The sequence below is a fragment of the Gossypium raimondii genome, chromosome 11 (genome assembly GCF_025698545.1).
Source record: "Gossypium raimondii isolate GPD5lz chromosome 11, ASM2569854v1, whole genome shotgun sequence".
In the NCBI taxonomy this organism is placed as follows: Eukaryota; Viridiplantae; Streptophyta; class Magnoliopsida; order Malvales; family Malvaceae; genus Gossypium; species Gossypium raimondii.
This window is the reverse complement of record NC_068575.1, coordinates 45,065,918-45,081,941: the sequence shown is the minus strand read 5'-3', so window position 1 is coordinate 45,081,941 and position 16,024 is coordinate 45,065,918. Positions and strand designations below refer to the sequence as shown.

The 16,024-nt window shown below is 31.9% G+C and overlaps 1 protein-coding gene across 1 annotated transcript; it reads left to right on the top strand.

The window, feature by feature from the left end:
- The first annotated feature begins 4,343 nt into the window (after positions 1-4,343).
- On the top strand, positions 4,344-6,538 carry LOC105801514 (GDSL esterase/lipase At5g33370). The gene is made up of 5 exons (XM_012632788.2): positions 4,344-4,632; positions 4,725-4,870; positions 5,403-5,636; positions 5,731-5,977; positions 6,068-6,538. The coding sequence occupies exons 1-5, from the start codon at positions 4,386-4,388 to the stop codon at positions 6,280-6,282; spliced, it is 1,089 nt and encodes a 362-aa protein (XP_012488242.1). The 5' UTR covers positions 4,344-4,385; the 3' UTR covers positions 6,283-6,538.
- Positions 6,539-16,024: the final 9,486 nt, after the last annotated feature.

Here is a 16,024-nt window from a genome sequence, read left to right as displayed (position 1 = left end):
TTTTATAGATTTTGCAATTTTGCCCCTTTTTTTCTAGATTTTACAATTTTACCCCTTTTTTAGATTTTACAACTTTGCTCATATTTTCTAGATCTTACAGCTTTTGCCCTTATTTTCCAAATTTTATAGTTTTACCCCTATTTTTTAGATTTTATAGTTTTACCTAGAATTATATGATTTGTTTAGATAGGTCCCTGAATGGTTCCCGAACTATTTTTAGTGTTTAATTTATTCAATTAAGCCCTTGATAATTGAATAATGCTAGAATCCATAATCTAAATTACTGAAATAATATTATATTTTTATATATTTGCATGAATTGTGAATAAATATGTTAAAAGTATTTGTATTTGTGATTGTTGTAGATGTTGAGGATGTAACTACTGCAAATACTCATGAAGAAATAAACGATTACCATGGATGCGAAGCTAATGTTTCTTTGGATGAGATTGATTTCTCAACTACACAACTATAACCATCTAGAAACCAAGATGATTCAACGTTTTCAAAGAAGAAAAAAAAAGATTTTTGATGCAAGTGAACAAATTTCTTCTACTTCATTTATTGACGCTGCCACGTTATTAGGGGAAAACACACAGACTGTTGGCCTTGAAATAAGTAGGAGCATTGCCTCTGAAGTGCTAATTCAACAAAAGTCAGAAATGATCATTCAAGAAAGTGCCCTAGAATTATATCTGACCTTATGTGAAGTAGAAGGATTAACTGAGGATGAGCGCTATCGTGCGTTGAGTAAAATTCCAAACCATCCAATGCAAATGCTCATTTTCTTTAGTCTAGCTACCTTCTTCTATACGATTAGGATGGGTGAGAAGATTTCTTTCTGACATTAAAAATCATGGTTGTGTTGGTTATGTTTTGATAACTTTGGAAGGTACAATGACATGATAGAATGCCATAGCATATTATTATAATAAGTTATTTATTATTTTATAATATTATATATTATGATTTTTATGAATTCATATTTTAATAATAATTATATTAAGAATGTTATTAAATTACATATTATTTTATTAAATTGTTTTAATAATAATTATGATAAAATTATTTATTATTAAAATATATTTAATAATAATCTTATTAAAATTTAATAATAATAACAATAATCATCTACCTAAAAAATTCTACTAAGGGTAATTTGGTCATTTAAGCCTTTTTTTCTTATGCTATTACAACATATATTTTATTCAACCAAACAAAAGAATGCTATTACAGCTCTATTCCATCCCATTCAACCAAATAATTAAATTACTGATTGCAACTCTATTCCATTATGGCCCTATTCCATTCTAGTGAACCAAACATGTCTTAAAAAAAACATGTTTTCATTGTTTTATAAAAATGTTTTGGAAAAATGAAAAAAAAAATGAAAATGAGGATTTTTTAAGTTTCATTTTATGCATCAAATTTACCCTAATTCAAATCCTATACAACTTTCATTTTTATTTTTATTACATTTAAACTTTTTTTTAATTTTCACCGTCTTTAAAAACACAATTCAATATTTTGGTAAATACATACCAAATGTGTTTTCACTATTTTCATTATTGAGAATAAATTTCTATTTTCATTTACCAAACGTGTTTCTCAATTTTCAAAAAAAAAAAAAATTAGAAAATGAAAATAGAGAATGCTCTCCAAAAATAATTTTTCTTTCCATGCTTGATAGTAGAGGTGCTCATGGGCCGGGCGGCCCGGCCCGACGGCCCACCCGAAATATGGGAGGGTTTGGGTAAAAATATAGGCCCGAAATATGGGCTTGGGCAAAAAAACGAGGCCCGTTTAGAAAACGGGCCGGGCCTCGGGCACCACTTTTTCGGCCCGGGCCCGACCCGGCCCGGCACGATATAATAAATATATTTATTTTTTTAAAATTTTAAAATATTTTTTACATACTTTTTTAATTTTTTTTAAATTTTAAAATATTTTTAAAATACTTTTTTTAATTTTTTTAATTTTAAAATATTTTTAAAATACTTTTTTTAAATTTTTTTTAATTTTAAAAAATTTTAAAAATATTTTAAAAATACTTTTTTTAATTTTTTAAAATTTTTAAAATAAAAATGGGCCAGGCCGGGCCGGGCCCGGGCTTATGATTTTTTTCCCGGGCCAAAATTTTTTTATGGCCCGACCCGAACCCGGCCCGGCCCAGCCCATGAGCACCTCTACTTGATAGGATAGGAAAGATGAAAAATTTGACATTTTCTTTTCATTCATTGTTTGATAGAGTTGAAAATAAGAGGAAAGAAAATAAAACTTTTGAAAATACATAATTTTGAACTAACATACACCCATCTCTCATTTTCTCTTCTCTTATCATTCCAATTTATAAGGATTGGTTTTTATGCATTAGAATGGAAAATGGTCATCTTTTCTATTTTCTTTCCTCTCATTTTAGTTTTCCTACCAAGCACAATCAAAATTTATTTTATTTCCACATTTTCACTCCCTCCTTCCAGCCTTTCACATTTCCACTCAACTAAGCAAACCCATAATGTATATCATAACTATACATGAATTTTGATTCAATGTACAATGTCATACATGAACTTTGATTTTGTGCAGTTTTGTACATGAAATTTTAATTTGACTTAAATTTCATAAATTACTAATAATATTATCAAATTAACACCATTTTATGTTGATATGTTGCATAAACTATGGAGTGTGCCTCACATTTCGGATGAAACAGAGCTGACGTCATGACAAGGAAGAACCGACATCCCAACGAGAAGAATCGTCACGTCCCGATGACACAAAGAAGGATGTTCGGACGAGGCAATATGCCACGTCACGATGTGGCAATGTGTTCCCTACTAAATCAGGTTTCTTCTCCTAGTTAAACTCAACTATTTTTTCCCAATCGAACTCTAATAACTTTAAGATATTTTAATTAGATTAGTCACAAATTTTAGCCTATAAATAGGGCTTTTAACAATTCTAGAGAGTTTAATTCAACAACATAATTAAGAGAGAGTTTTGTGGAAAATTCGGGTTCGGGTTTGTTTGTTAATTCATCTTGTACTCCTTTTTCGATTTTTGTCGTTTTAGTAAAGTTTTCTTTGCTCGTGGTTTTTTATCCTCTTCGGAGGGGTTTTTCCATGTAAATATTTGTTTTTGATTTTTTCTCTTTCTTTCTTGTTCGTTGCATAATTCTGGTTTAACCCAACATAAACAAACAATTATATTAATCTTATATGAAAATAAATATATGTATTCATTTCTTTAAATGTTTACAAATGAATCCAAGTCAAAATTCCATAGATAGATATATGTGAACCACGATTCAAATTAAATTCATATATTAAATCAACATTTATATATAAATTTCATAACTGTCCCTTAAATTTAAATTCTAAACTTGTTAGAGATTACCTATCAAATTTCGAGTAATGTTCCAGGCAACTTTCTTAGCTCTACAACCTACACTTGTAAATGAATAGGAAAAGAAATGACGGTAATAATGTCCAGTGATATCTTGGCACAAAACTGATTGCCAAATTACATTACTAGATAATGGCTGTAAATAGACGAAAAGAAGCCTACTTACTCTAATATAATTTAATTTAAGAAACAACAAAGATGCGGCTAAAAGTTTTACTCACAACTATAAGAATACTGATCGCTGGACTATCCAGCAAAACAAAAGGAAATTCATGGTTGTTGGGATATTCATATTTTGGACACATGTAGGGTGGGTTGAAAATGACGGGCATTGTTTATACCAATACAGAGGATGATATACTCGAAGCAGCTAAAATCTAATTAAGATTGACATCTATATACATGTTGCCTTGCCACCTAAGTTTTTTCACCAATCAAGAATGATAATTTATTTGTCATTTATTACGTTATATTTCCTGATTTGGGTGAAAAGCTCAACATCATTCTCTCAACTGGATCGGAATATATATACAACACAATGCTTGCGAATATATATGCCAATGATTAGGCCACCTACAAGTTTGTTTTTATGTAATAATTCCTAACTTCTCGAGAAGTCATCTATCCTAGTACTACTCTCGTCCACACACGATTAACTGTAGAGATCTGATAAAATCTAGTGCGTTAGTGCTGGTATGATAATACATTTTCCTTAATAAATAACTTAATTTGCTTTTGTATTTTTCTTAAAAGGAAGGATTTCATTCGGGATTATTCTACTTCGTGCGTGAGATTCATTTGCTTAGGATTTACCGCCTGGAATATTAATAGTCTTTACAGGTTGGAACAACGACGCTTTTATCATTACCTTTTTGTTCACATATTACGTTCAACATATATAAATTATACGACCCAAGTTTTTTATTTTTCAAGGATATTCCAACAGAAAGTCCAGAAGGGAGCATAACAAGTTCAATCTCATGGCAAAGAGGAGCATTTCATGTTTCCTTCTTGTTTTGGTGTCACTACTTGCGGTAGCTTTGGCAGAGGCGACAACAGAATCGCCGGCTGTCTACATCTTCGGGGACTCAATCCTTGATGTTGGGACTAATAACTACATACCTGAATGCCTCGCAAAGGCAGATTTCTATTTCAACGGCATTGATTTCCCTTACTCGGAGCCAACGGGGAGGTTCAGCAATGGTCTTAACACTGCTGATGAAATAGGTACAATAATATCCAACATTTGCTTAATTCATGTGATTGGAGTTGATTTCCATTTCCTTTATGCTAATTATTGATGACATGGTTCTGTTTAGTGAGGCTGTTGGGTCTGCGGAGGAGTCCACCACCGTTTCTCCAGCTTGTCAATGATCCGTTGACTTTCAGGAAGAATATACTAAAGGGCGCCAACTTTGCCTCTGGAGGATCCGGCATTTTGAATAGTACTGGACAGTATCAATACGTGAGCATTTTGTCAAAATTCCAAATTAATATTTTTGCCTACAATTAATTCCCCTTTAAACACTAATTATATTTTTGCTTATATAGAGTGAGAAAATCCCGTATTGTTGCCTCTTTAAACCCTGATTATATATAAATGGAGTGGGGTGTTTTCTTGTGTAAAACAAACAATAAGCCGTTGTAGACTTTAAACATTTAATTTGACATGATTGATTGAACATGATTATAAGATTAAATAACAATGAAAAATCATATTATCATAACAACTAGTTTTGGACTTAGTAATAATAATATAAACTGAAATTGAAGTAGAGAGATTCAATGTGTAATAGAGTAGTAAAAACAAAATTAGACGGCAATCGGTAGTCCACTTCTCATAATGCCATGATTTTGCATCCTAGAATGCTAGAACCTCAAGCCAATTACCAAGGAATCTCCATCTCTTACCCAATTTTTAAAGATTTATTTATTTTTCTTGTGAAATTCTCTGAATGAGGGAAAATAAATCTGAAGGTTTACATTATGACCTGCAGATAAGGGTCATATCCATGGGGGATCAGGTCCAACAATTCTCAACCGTTCGATCAAATATCACAAATATGACGGCCAGTGATGCAGCAACCGATGCCATTCTTTCCAAAGCATTCTTTCTTATCAGCGTTGGCAGCAATGACATCTTCGAGTACCTGCTTAACATCACCAGACCACCAATGACCATACCGGAGTTCAATGCCACCCTCGTATCCACATATGAATACCATTTAAAGGTTTGTCACGTACCATTTGGCCCTTCTTTAGTTTCACTTAATGTGCCTTAAATCATTACTTACTATTAGCATCTATTGTTGATTCACCTTCAAGACTCTATACGAGCTTGGCGCCCGAAAGATAGGTATCTTAACCGTTCCACCGATCGGGTGCACACCAATTGCTCGAGCTAGAGCCAATGGTAACTGTTCCGAGCCAGCTCAGCGGTTTGCGCAAGCATTCTATACAGAGGCAGTGGCCTTACTAGAAAAGCTTAGCTCCCAAGTCCCAGATTTAAGGTATTCGCTGGCCAATACGTATTTGATGACCACCGGTATGATGGAAAATATGTTCGCCTTCGGTAAGCATTTCCCGTTTCAATTATAAATTGTAACCATTAAATGATCGTTACTATACCACAGGCTACAAGTCCAAGCTCTTTGTGATTCAGGTTTAAGGGATATTACATCGGCTTGCTGTGGAAATGGAACGTACGCATGCAATCAAACGGCTAGTTTTTGTTCTAACCGTGACGAATACTTGTTTTGGGACCAGTTTCATCCGACACAGCGAGTTTCGGAGTTGGCAGCCTTAACACTATTCGGTGGATCAGAATCGTTTGTGGCTCCCATGAATTTCAGTCAGTTGTTGGGGGTTAACATTTAGGAACCATCCCCCGCAAGCACACAGTCTCGCATCTTAATATTGTTTTTTAACACATGAAAGAGTGAATTTGGGAGGTTCATTCGACCGCTCCAATCCAAACATGCGATTCCAATAGCTATTGGGTCGACCTGTTTGTCCTTACACTTCACGTTCTCAACCTACTCAACTTAAATAAGATCATATATGTAATTTGCAATAATCAAGTGGACTACCATTTTTAACGAGATGCGAGACAAGTATTTTCTACACTATTATAATTCACCTATTTTGTTGTTTTCTGTCGTACAATATTAGTTAACATGGCATTGGCAATGACGCCACTCGGAGCTTTTAATCAAGTTTAACGACTCCATTCATTTGAATTATTTTTTATTACTTCAATGGGGGAAAATCAATCAGTGCATTGTACATATCAAAATTAACCTTTTTCCCACTTTCCCCATGATTCTAACGTTGCTTTGATTTAAAATTTTAGTAGTTAATATTAATGTTCAAATAGATTTTTCAATAATAATATAAAATTTAATTTATTATAACTCATTATTAATATTTTGATATATCAAATATAAATTTTTGAATATTTTAAACAATTAATATTAATTATTTGTAAAATTCAATTTGAATCTATAAACTATATTTTAAATATTATAATATTATAATTACAAATTTAAATATGTAATTTATATATTTAAAATAAATTTCAATAGAAAAATACTTTTATATCTAATATAAATATTACATAAAATACATTGAATTAAAAATCTCATTTGAGTCGATTGAGTCTTAGTTCGTTTGGCATAAATATTAATACCAATGCAAGAGGACGCGGATTCGAGTGTACTGTAATGTATTATCCTCTTATTTATGTATTAGGGAAGGGCTATGAATAGTTTTAAGTATTGTATAAAAAATAACAAATATAATCAAAAACCTATAATGAAATTATTTAAAAAACACTTTTTCTAAACTCAAAAGCTAAAAAAATATTCTTATACATTTGGGTTCACTTTTGACTCCAAAAAAATTATATATTTAATATTGTTTATAACATCAAAATACTTATAATTCAGAAGAAAAAATCCTAAGCATCTAAATGAAAGACAAAAGAAGGGCCGACGTTTATCGTTGCGATTTAGGTTTGATTAGGAAACCAAAGCAGCTTCAAAACGCCGCGATTAACCACTCCTTTTTTGTGCAATTGCATCAGTGCTCTCTCTTTCGATGACAAGCCTCCAATGCAATTTACTTGCGCGATTATCAGCGAAACATCCAATGAAAACTCATTGGAGGTCAGCTTTTTCTTTTTTAACCCTTTTTTCATTCTTTTTGTCTTTTGTGATTATTGCTTGTGTTTATTGTTTGTGCTAATTTAGATTATGTTTGATAAATTAAAAAATTAAGTTGTAAAAAGAATTAATTGTTGAAAAAAAAAGATTTAATTTAAGGGTTAAAATATGTTTAATATTTTATTTAAAATTAAATATGAAATATAATTAGATTATTTGCTAAATGATAGTATAATCATAAATGAAATATGAAGTTTTGAATATGTTGCTAGCAAGCAAACAAAATGTTCGGAAGGAGTGATAGGAAAGTGGGCAGTTCTTTGGCACCAATCTAAAAACAATAAACAAAATTGAACACACGAGAATTATTTATACAGTTCGGCTTTCTTATGTCTATGGAACCTAACTTAGTGAGAAATATCTCTTCAACAATTACAACAAGTGAATCTAACCTATCACACACTCCATGACAATTCTCCTCACTTTTGAACATTGAAGATCAATACTCTCACCACTAAATTCACCTCTCTGAACTCAGCAAGTAAAACCATAACACAAACAATTTTACTATCAAAATGCACTTTTAAGAAAAGTTCCTCACTTGAATAAGATAACTGGTTAAACTCTCAAAACAACAACATATATAAGTCTCTCCATTAAATAGATTATGTTTGAGACTTGCTTACATAGAAGATTTATCACAATCACATTAAAATAGCAATAAAATAACATGATTACATTATAATAATAGCAATTAATACAAATATGGATTCTTGGTAACTAATCAATTAAAGTTCTAACCTGAACCAAACGTCCACGATCCAAGGGATTGACTTGAGTGATTCGGTTTGATCAAATCTCTAAAATATGCTTCCCTAATAGTAGAATGATCTTCAATTATGGCTAGATATCAACCAAATACTCAACATATCTCATTTATACCGTTCAATAAATAGTCAATACTTCACATATAGAAATTGTTTTTGAACAATCCAGTGGCTTCCCTAGCACTCAATGACTAGTTTCATAGTTTTTAACAAAATAAAATAACCATTGAATTTATTCTCTATTAAGTGATAAATAAGTCCCTATCTAATTGTCATTTTCTACATATTATTTAGAAAATTTTCTATTTAGTAGTTTTATTGTGGGTTATCAAACGTGTTTAAAAAATTAATTTGTTATTGTAACAACCTGAATTTCAGTGGTGTCAGAAAACACGATTTTAAAACCTCATTTCCGTAAACCTAGTCCATAAGGACGATTTATAAAGGTTAAGGAAGTTAACATGAAAATATATTGAAATTCGATTAAGTAATTTAACCAAAAAATAGTTAATTAAAGCCCAGGGACTAAATTTTAAAAGTCTAATCACTATTGAGTTTTAATTTAAAAAATATTTGGGGACTTATTTAGAAATTATCCAAAAGACCAAAATAGTTATTAAATCATTTTTGTTTTAAAGTTAGTGGATTATGATGATGATGATGATGATGATGGCCATTTAAATTATGTAATTAGGATTAAAGAATAAAATTAAGATAAATTAAAGTAATAACATGATTAACTAAATTAATCAAAGCTTAATCATTATATAAATAGTTTAATTAAGTGGAAAGAAAGGTGGAAACCAATTCATATTCTTCCACAGTCAACCAAAAAAAGAAAAGAAGGTGAAAACTCCATTGTTGAAAGCTTCATTCGGTCATTATTTCAAGTAAGTCCCTAATCTAGTTTTTTTTATATATAGATTTATGATTATGAGAGCTTGATTTAGCTAACTCATGTATCAATTTGTTCTATTGTTAAGTTTTAGCAAGTTACCATTATATAGAAATTGATGAATTAAGCTTGAAATTGATAGTTAGTAAGTTTAGATTGTAAAATGACTAAATTGGAAATTGAATTAAGCTTATAAGATAGCTTTGTAATATTAGGGACTAAATTGAATAAATTAAAATTTTCATGAAATTATATTTTAAATAGAAAGTATAGGGCCCCTAATGAAAGAATGTGAAATCAAATTTTAATTTGATGCTAAATATAAAAAAATATGCATACCCTGAGTATAGAGACTAAGTTAACTAAAATGTAAAATATGAGTGACTATGTATTTTGTTGTGAATTGGGTGTAAACTGATAATATTTTTATTGTTGAATTATCGAATATAGATAAAGATGACGTCGAGTTGTCGCAAGCGAAAGGAAATACAAGAGTCTTTGACGATTAGCGAACAATCTAGATTTGTATTTTTATTATTTGAGATCATTACACACACCGCATATATATATACACATGCATTTTGATTGCATGATTAACTATTGAGGTAAGCTTAAATGTTATATGCAATGATTCGTATGGAATGATATTAAGTGTCGAGAAATTTGACTGAAATGAATATGGTAGAAAATAGTATGAAATAATTTATATATGATATATGATATGTGATATGAATATCGTATGAACCATGTTATGTGTTATTGGACATATATGAATTGATGATGAGATGAAATGAGATTATGATATATGAATTTGTTTATACAATGTGATTGGATCATTAGTACCTTATTCTTTATTTGGGAAAAGTTGGATATAATTGGCATGCCATAAGATTAGATTGTGTATGAGTTTATGCACTTTGTGCGTCAAGATGCACTTTGTGTGCCAATATTTGCTTAAGTTTATCAGATGATGCATTGCAGTGTCAGATTGGTGTGTTGGTTGGTTGATCCGTGTATCCGTCTTGAGTCTAAGTCCAGTTAATAGGGATTATAATGTAACACCCTAACCTATTTTTGTCACTGAATTAGGGTTACGAAGCATTACTGTACACAATAGAACCTTTAACTTCAAAACATATCAATAATACAATTTAATATTAATTTCCAATAACTCATTACAATCATAGCAAACATACACATTTGGGCCTTAAATTGAACCTTCGAGCCCTAAAAAACAATTTGAAAACAACCGGGAATCATTTTGAATCAAATTGAAAAATTTTGGGAAAAACATGAAAAATTGAAAAATAATGGTCACACGGTCGTGTGGCCAGGCCGTGTGAAATAGCCCAGACCGTGTGAATATTTGAAGTAGGGACACATGGTCATGTCCCAACCCATGTGTCTGCCTGTGTAACTCACTGACTTGGTCCACACGGCCATGTTGCAAGCCGTGTGCCATATTGTGTGAAACCTGCACCTAAAATTAATATGACACACGATCGTGTCCTAGGCCATGTGCAGCACAAATTGCCCCTAAACCAAGCCATTTCAAACCCTATTCTTGCACACCAAGACACACCATTTCTACAAGCATTCATATGATCAAAACACATTCCAATCACACTCAAAACATACCAAATCAATCATCCAATAAGTTCTAACCAATGTACCAATAATAGGTACCACAATTACGATCAACCTTGTTTCATTTTAACATTTCAAAAGCAACCATTTAGCACATTTCTAGCACACCAAATAATGATTTCTTTTTCATAACATTAATCGACAAGCCATTTGCTTCCAAAAGGCATGAATAAAGTACCAAAACACACATCTAATTTGATCTAATTGCCTATCCAGTGTACCCTCGTTGGTACCACAATTTAAACGTCCAAACAAATTCATACTCAATATTTACAAGACATTACCAAAGTCTCTGTTTCATCACATATGTTTACCATATATCAAGCTAATCACTAAAGGTATTTAACTAATGGCCAAAAACACATCAAGTTTCAAACATACACCAAAGATACTAAACATTTATAACCACAAAGCTTACTTAAACTAACTTATAAACAATATCATTATAAACAAAATAATTTAAGGGCTTTTAGTTCATGCCATTTATAACTCGACATCAATATATCCAAATCTTCTATCGAGATAAAGGATGGATAGTGTGAATGTACTCCGACTTGATTCTAACCGGTCGAGCTTTTCAACAATCTACATGACAAGGAAAAACAACTACGTAAGCAACTAGTGCTTAGTAAGCTCGTATAAAGGAAACTTAACTACTAAACATAAATGATTAAACCATTAAAACATTGCTCATTTAAAATTATGCATACTTTTCCTTTCAATTCACAACACACCAAAAGGTTAGTAGGTGTATTAAAGAGTATATCCAATCAATTAAACATGAAACATATCAATATGAAGTTCAATACATAATTCCTCAATCTATTACTCAATTTGTTCTCTTTTCATTTCATATTTATATACCAACAATTTTCCATTTCATGTTTCCATAACACGTTCTTTTCATATACGCATCCATTCATTAAAAATTAAATCATCTGTTGAATCAAATGAAATAACATCAAATACTTGGAAAATACTCATATAACCATTTAATTCCCTAAACACACCACAACATCACGAGTTAACATATTTATAGACATATGAAGCATATAATCACACCAAGGCATTAACATTCATTATCAAACTATACTAGTCAAACATTCAACTTGTATTCATGCTTACGATACATACCTTACCTGAAACGTGTTACTTGAATAGCAAATGATCGGAGGGTGCGATGGTGTCTTTCAACCATGGTATTTGTAACGCCTCAAAATTTTAATTTTGGGTATTGTGAATGTGTGACACAAACATCTGTCAGCTTTAGTGGTTATGTATTCTGGGAGTGTTTGGGAGGTCCCAAGTTCAAGCCATAACTTGGGCAAATTTTGGTATTTTTATAAATTTGGTCAGTAGGCCTTTAAGTAAAAGTTGGCAAATAATTAATAGAATGTGTCTGCTAGTCTGGTGGATAAGTGGAGTGTTGGTGTGAGGGAGGTCATGGGCTCGAATCTTTGGGACGGCAAAGGTAGTATTTTTGCTCCTAATTTTGGCAAGAGTTGTGCTGAACTGGGTGTCTGAGTGGTGGATGTGTAGTGGAAAGTGAGGGAGCAATTTTAGGAGTGAATTAGGGGATTATGGGGGAGAATATCCAAAATCTGATCACTTTTTCCTTTTTCGAAAAAAAGAGAGAGTCATTTTTCTCTCTATCTTTCTAACGTTTTCTCTCTCCCATCTCTACCGAATTTTTCTTCTTCTTTGCTTCTTACTCTATTATCTTTTCTTTTCTTTCCTCTACTGCTAAAATTCCCTTGTTCCCCCAAACCATTCTTTCCTCTTGATTTCGTAGCATTAAGCAGCACTTGTGCAAATTCAGTAAGTTGTTGGGTATCATTTTAAGAGATTGTTTTATGTTCAATAGTCTAATTTTGGGGTGTTGGAAGCAGCATTTCGTGAGGATTAAGGCTCTCCTCGTGATTTTCGTAAATGTACCGATTTGAAGTTTTTGCGGTAAGTGTTTATCGTTTTATGAGTAAGTATTTTGATTAATCGCGAGGTAAGACTGATTATTGTGTTATTTTATCAATTATAGGCTTTGGAGTGCTCAGGGACTGTTTTAGCATCAAACAAAACCAGGTGTGTACTTGAAACACAAAAATAAGGGATTCGGCGAAAAGCCGAATTGCTTGCTGTTTGGGCATCAGCAGTAGGCTAAATTAGAAAAATCACCATAAATTGTGAAAACCGAATTAGAGGATGAAAAGAATATGGGATTAAATATATTTGAGTCTAGTTCCTCATATAAGAAACAAAGTAAAAAAAAAAGAATTTCATATTAAGAGATATTTGAATTTTAGTGAGATAGGGTCAATATGATTTTGGAATCCCCTGTCCTGACTTTGGAAAATTATTAAAAATTGTATAAAAATAATGATGAGTTAGAGTTTATATTTTTAAAATTCTAAATGAGCTTAATTTCAAGAGAAACAAACGGGAACATCATCCGAATTCTGTACGAGAAGATAATTAATTTTTAGTGCAGAAAGGTTGAAACTGTCAGACAGCAAAACATGAAAAACTTTAAAAAATAAACTGTACTTGTTGGCTAAACCAATAATTCTGAAAATTTTATGGTAAGAAGATATGTGAGTCTGGTTTTAGGGAAAATTTGCAGATCTTAATTTGGAATTTTATAACTTAAGATACTAATAATTTAGTAACAGTGACTCAAGTAGACAACTTTGAAGGATCATATTAGTAAATAGTGGAAACACATATGAATAATTAACTAGCACGGGTTACATTAAAATGGATCACGAGGCCAAGGCCAATTTGGGTCATGTGGGCCACACGGGTGAACATCATGGGCTTGTAGGCCCATTTTCACTGTTTGACTGATAAGGTTACACGGGTCACCCAAGTCGATTGTGAACCTACTGTAGGGTCGGTAAGTTTACCTAAACCCCTAATTGACTAAAATGACTGTATGACTGATATGATTAAGCCTGATGATGTCCCACTGATTTGATACTGTATGCCCTGTTTACATGCATGATATTATGTTATAGCATGTCATATCTATATATTGCATTACATTGGGTTGAAGGATTATAATGTTCGGAGGAAGTGTACTGAAAGGCCTCGAGTCTAATTTACTGGCAGCTCAGTTGCAAACTACTATCTAGTGCCGCATTTGATACTACTTGGAGTGTAGGGATGGGTGGGTTGATTATATCCCCACATGGAGTGTAGAGTTGGACGGAGATGGTGTGTAGAGGCTGGATGGGTAGGATTTTTGTGACTGCATATCATTCATCGCCATCGACATTGTGATGGGCTAAAACCCTACTGCATGACTTTTTTTGTACTGAGATGGGCTAAGGCCCAAACTGGACTGATATTGATATTGAAAAGGGCTTAAGCCTAGACTGTGATTATTTGTTTACTGTCTATTCATTTGTATGGGGATTACACACTAAGTTTATGTAAACTCACCCCTTCTGTTTAATCTGTATAGGTAATCCCCAGATATAGGCGGATCGTTGCAGCGGAGGACTCAGTGGTGGTCACATGACTTCTTTTACACTGTTTACTACCTATTTATGATTTTACTTTTATTTGGGAGTAATTTGTTGTAATTATGGCCTTTACAAATTTTGGTTTAAAATTTGGATTTTATACGGTTTTATGATTTGAATATGCTAGTGTTAGGTAAAACTCGGGTTTTCAAATGAAATTAATGTTTTATCAAAAATACCACAAATAAGCAAACTGTTTAAAAGCTTTCGCAATAAAAATAAAAAAAATTGAAATTGTATAACGATTTGTAAATGAATAATATTTTGAAAACGAACGACACGATTTGAAGTTAACATAAGATCATAAAAAAATGGTTAAATAGAAAAGAGGATTTAGTGACGACATATTTTTCAAAAAGCACTACCACGTGACGTCGTCAGATTCGGCCATAACGTTTAGGCCGGGTTTGGGGTGTTACAGTATTATTTATTCTCGACTTGATACCACAGTGTCTTTCAACAATGGTTTTATTCATTTTTTGTCGTGTTGCCATAGTGTCTTTCAACTATGGTCTTATTGGTTTGATTCATGATGCCATAGTATCTTTCAGTGATGATCTTACTTGATAAAATCGTGATGCCATAAAGTCTTTCAGCTATGGTCTTACTCGATAGAATCATGATGCCATAACATCTTTTAGCCATAGTTTTACTTGATAGAATTGTGATGTCATAACGTCTTTCAACTATGATCTTACTCGTTTCTGGTATGGTGCCATAGTGTCTTTCAACTATGGTCTTAATCATTTCCTTCAAGCCAATGAACTCGATTCATACATAATCAATCAGATATTAAACAACCAAAACAATAACTAATTGATTTAATCAAGTTCTGAACTTACCTCAACAATAACAGTTGTAAAAATGAAGCTGGCGACTAGTCTGACACTTTAGGTTTTCCTCGGTTTAGATCCATTTGGTTCATTTCTTAATCTCAAACCCACAACCATGCAAGGAGAAATGCTTGGCCGGACCTCTTTTCTTCAACAATGGTTATTCGACTAGAAATGTTGAAAGAACAAGATGATAGACATTGTTTTACTCTTTGTTTAAGTTAATATTATTTTTCTTTACTAAATTACCATTTTTCCATTAAAATAACATATATTAAATATAAAATATATGTAACAACCGTCAACATAAACAAAAAAGGTCAGTTTTCCTAAAAAAAAAATCCCTCCACTCCTATAATCTTATTAATTTAACACCTTAAACAAAAGGAATTTAACTTTTGCGACTTTTACAAATTAGTCCTTTTCACTTAATTAACTATTTAAACGTTAAAATTTATTAACCATGTAACAGGCCGATTTTAGCAAAATCGGAGCAGTGGTTTCAAAACCACAAATCTGAGACTGTAAAATTATTTTAATATTTTTTTTGGTATTTACAGTATGTTACTTGATATGTGTGAAAATTTCGTGATTTAATTTTACCGATTGGTTAGTTAATTTGATAAAAGAATTAAATCGCATGAAATGCAATAGTGGCTTTCTAATTGTTAAAGTACTTATTTGCTTTGGTTTCTTGATTTTAAAGTCCTTAGAATGAAATTAGGCCATTGAA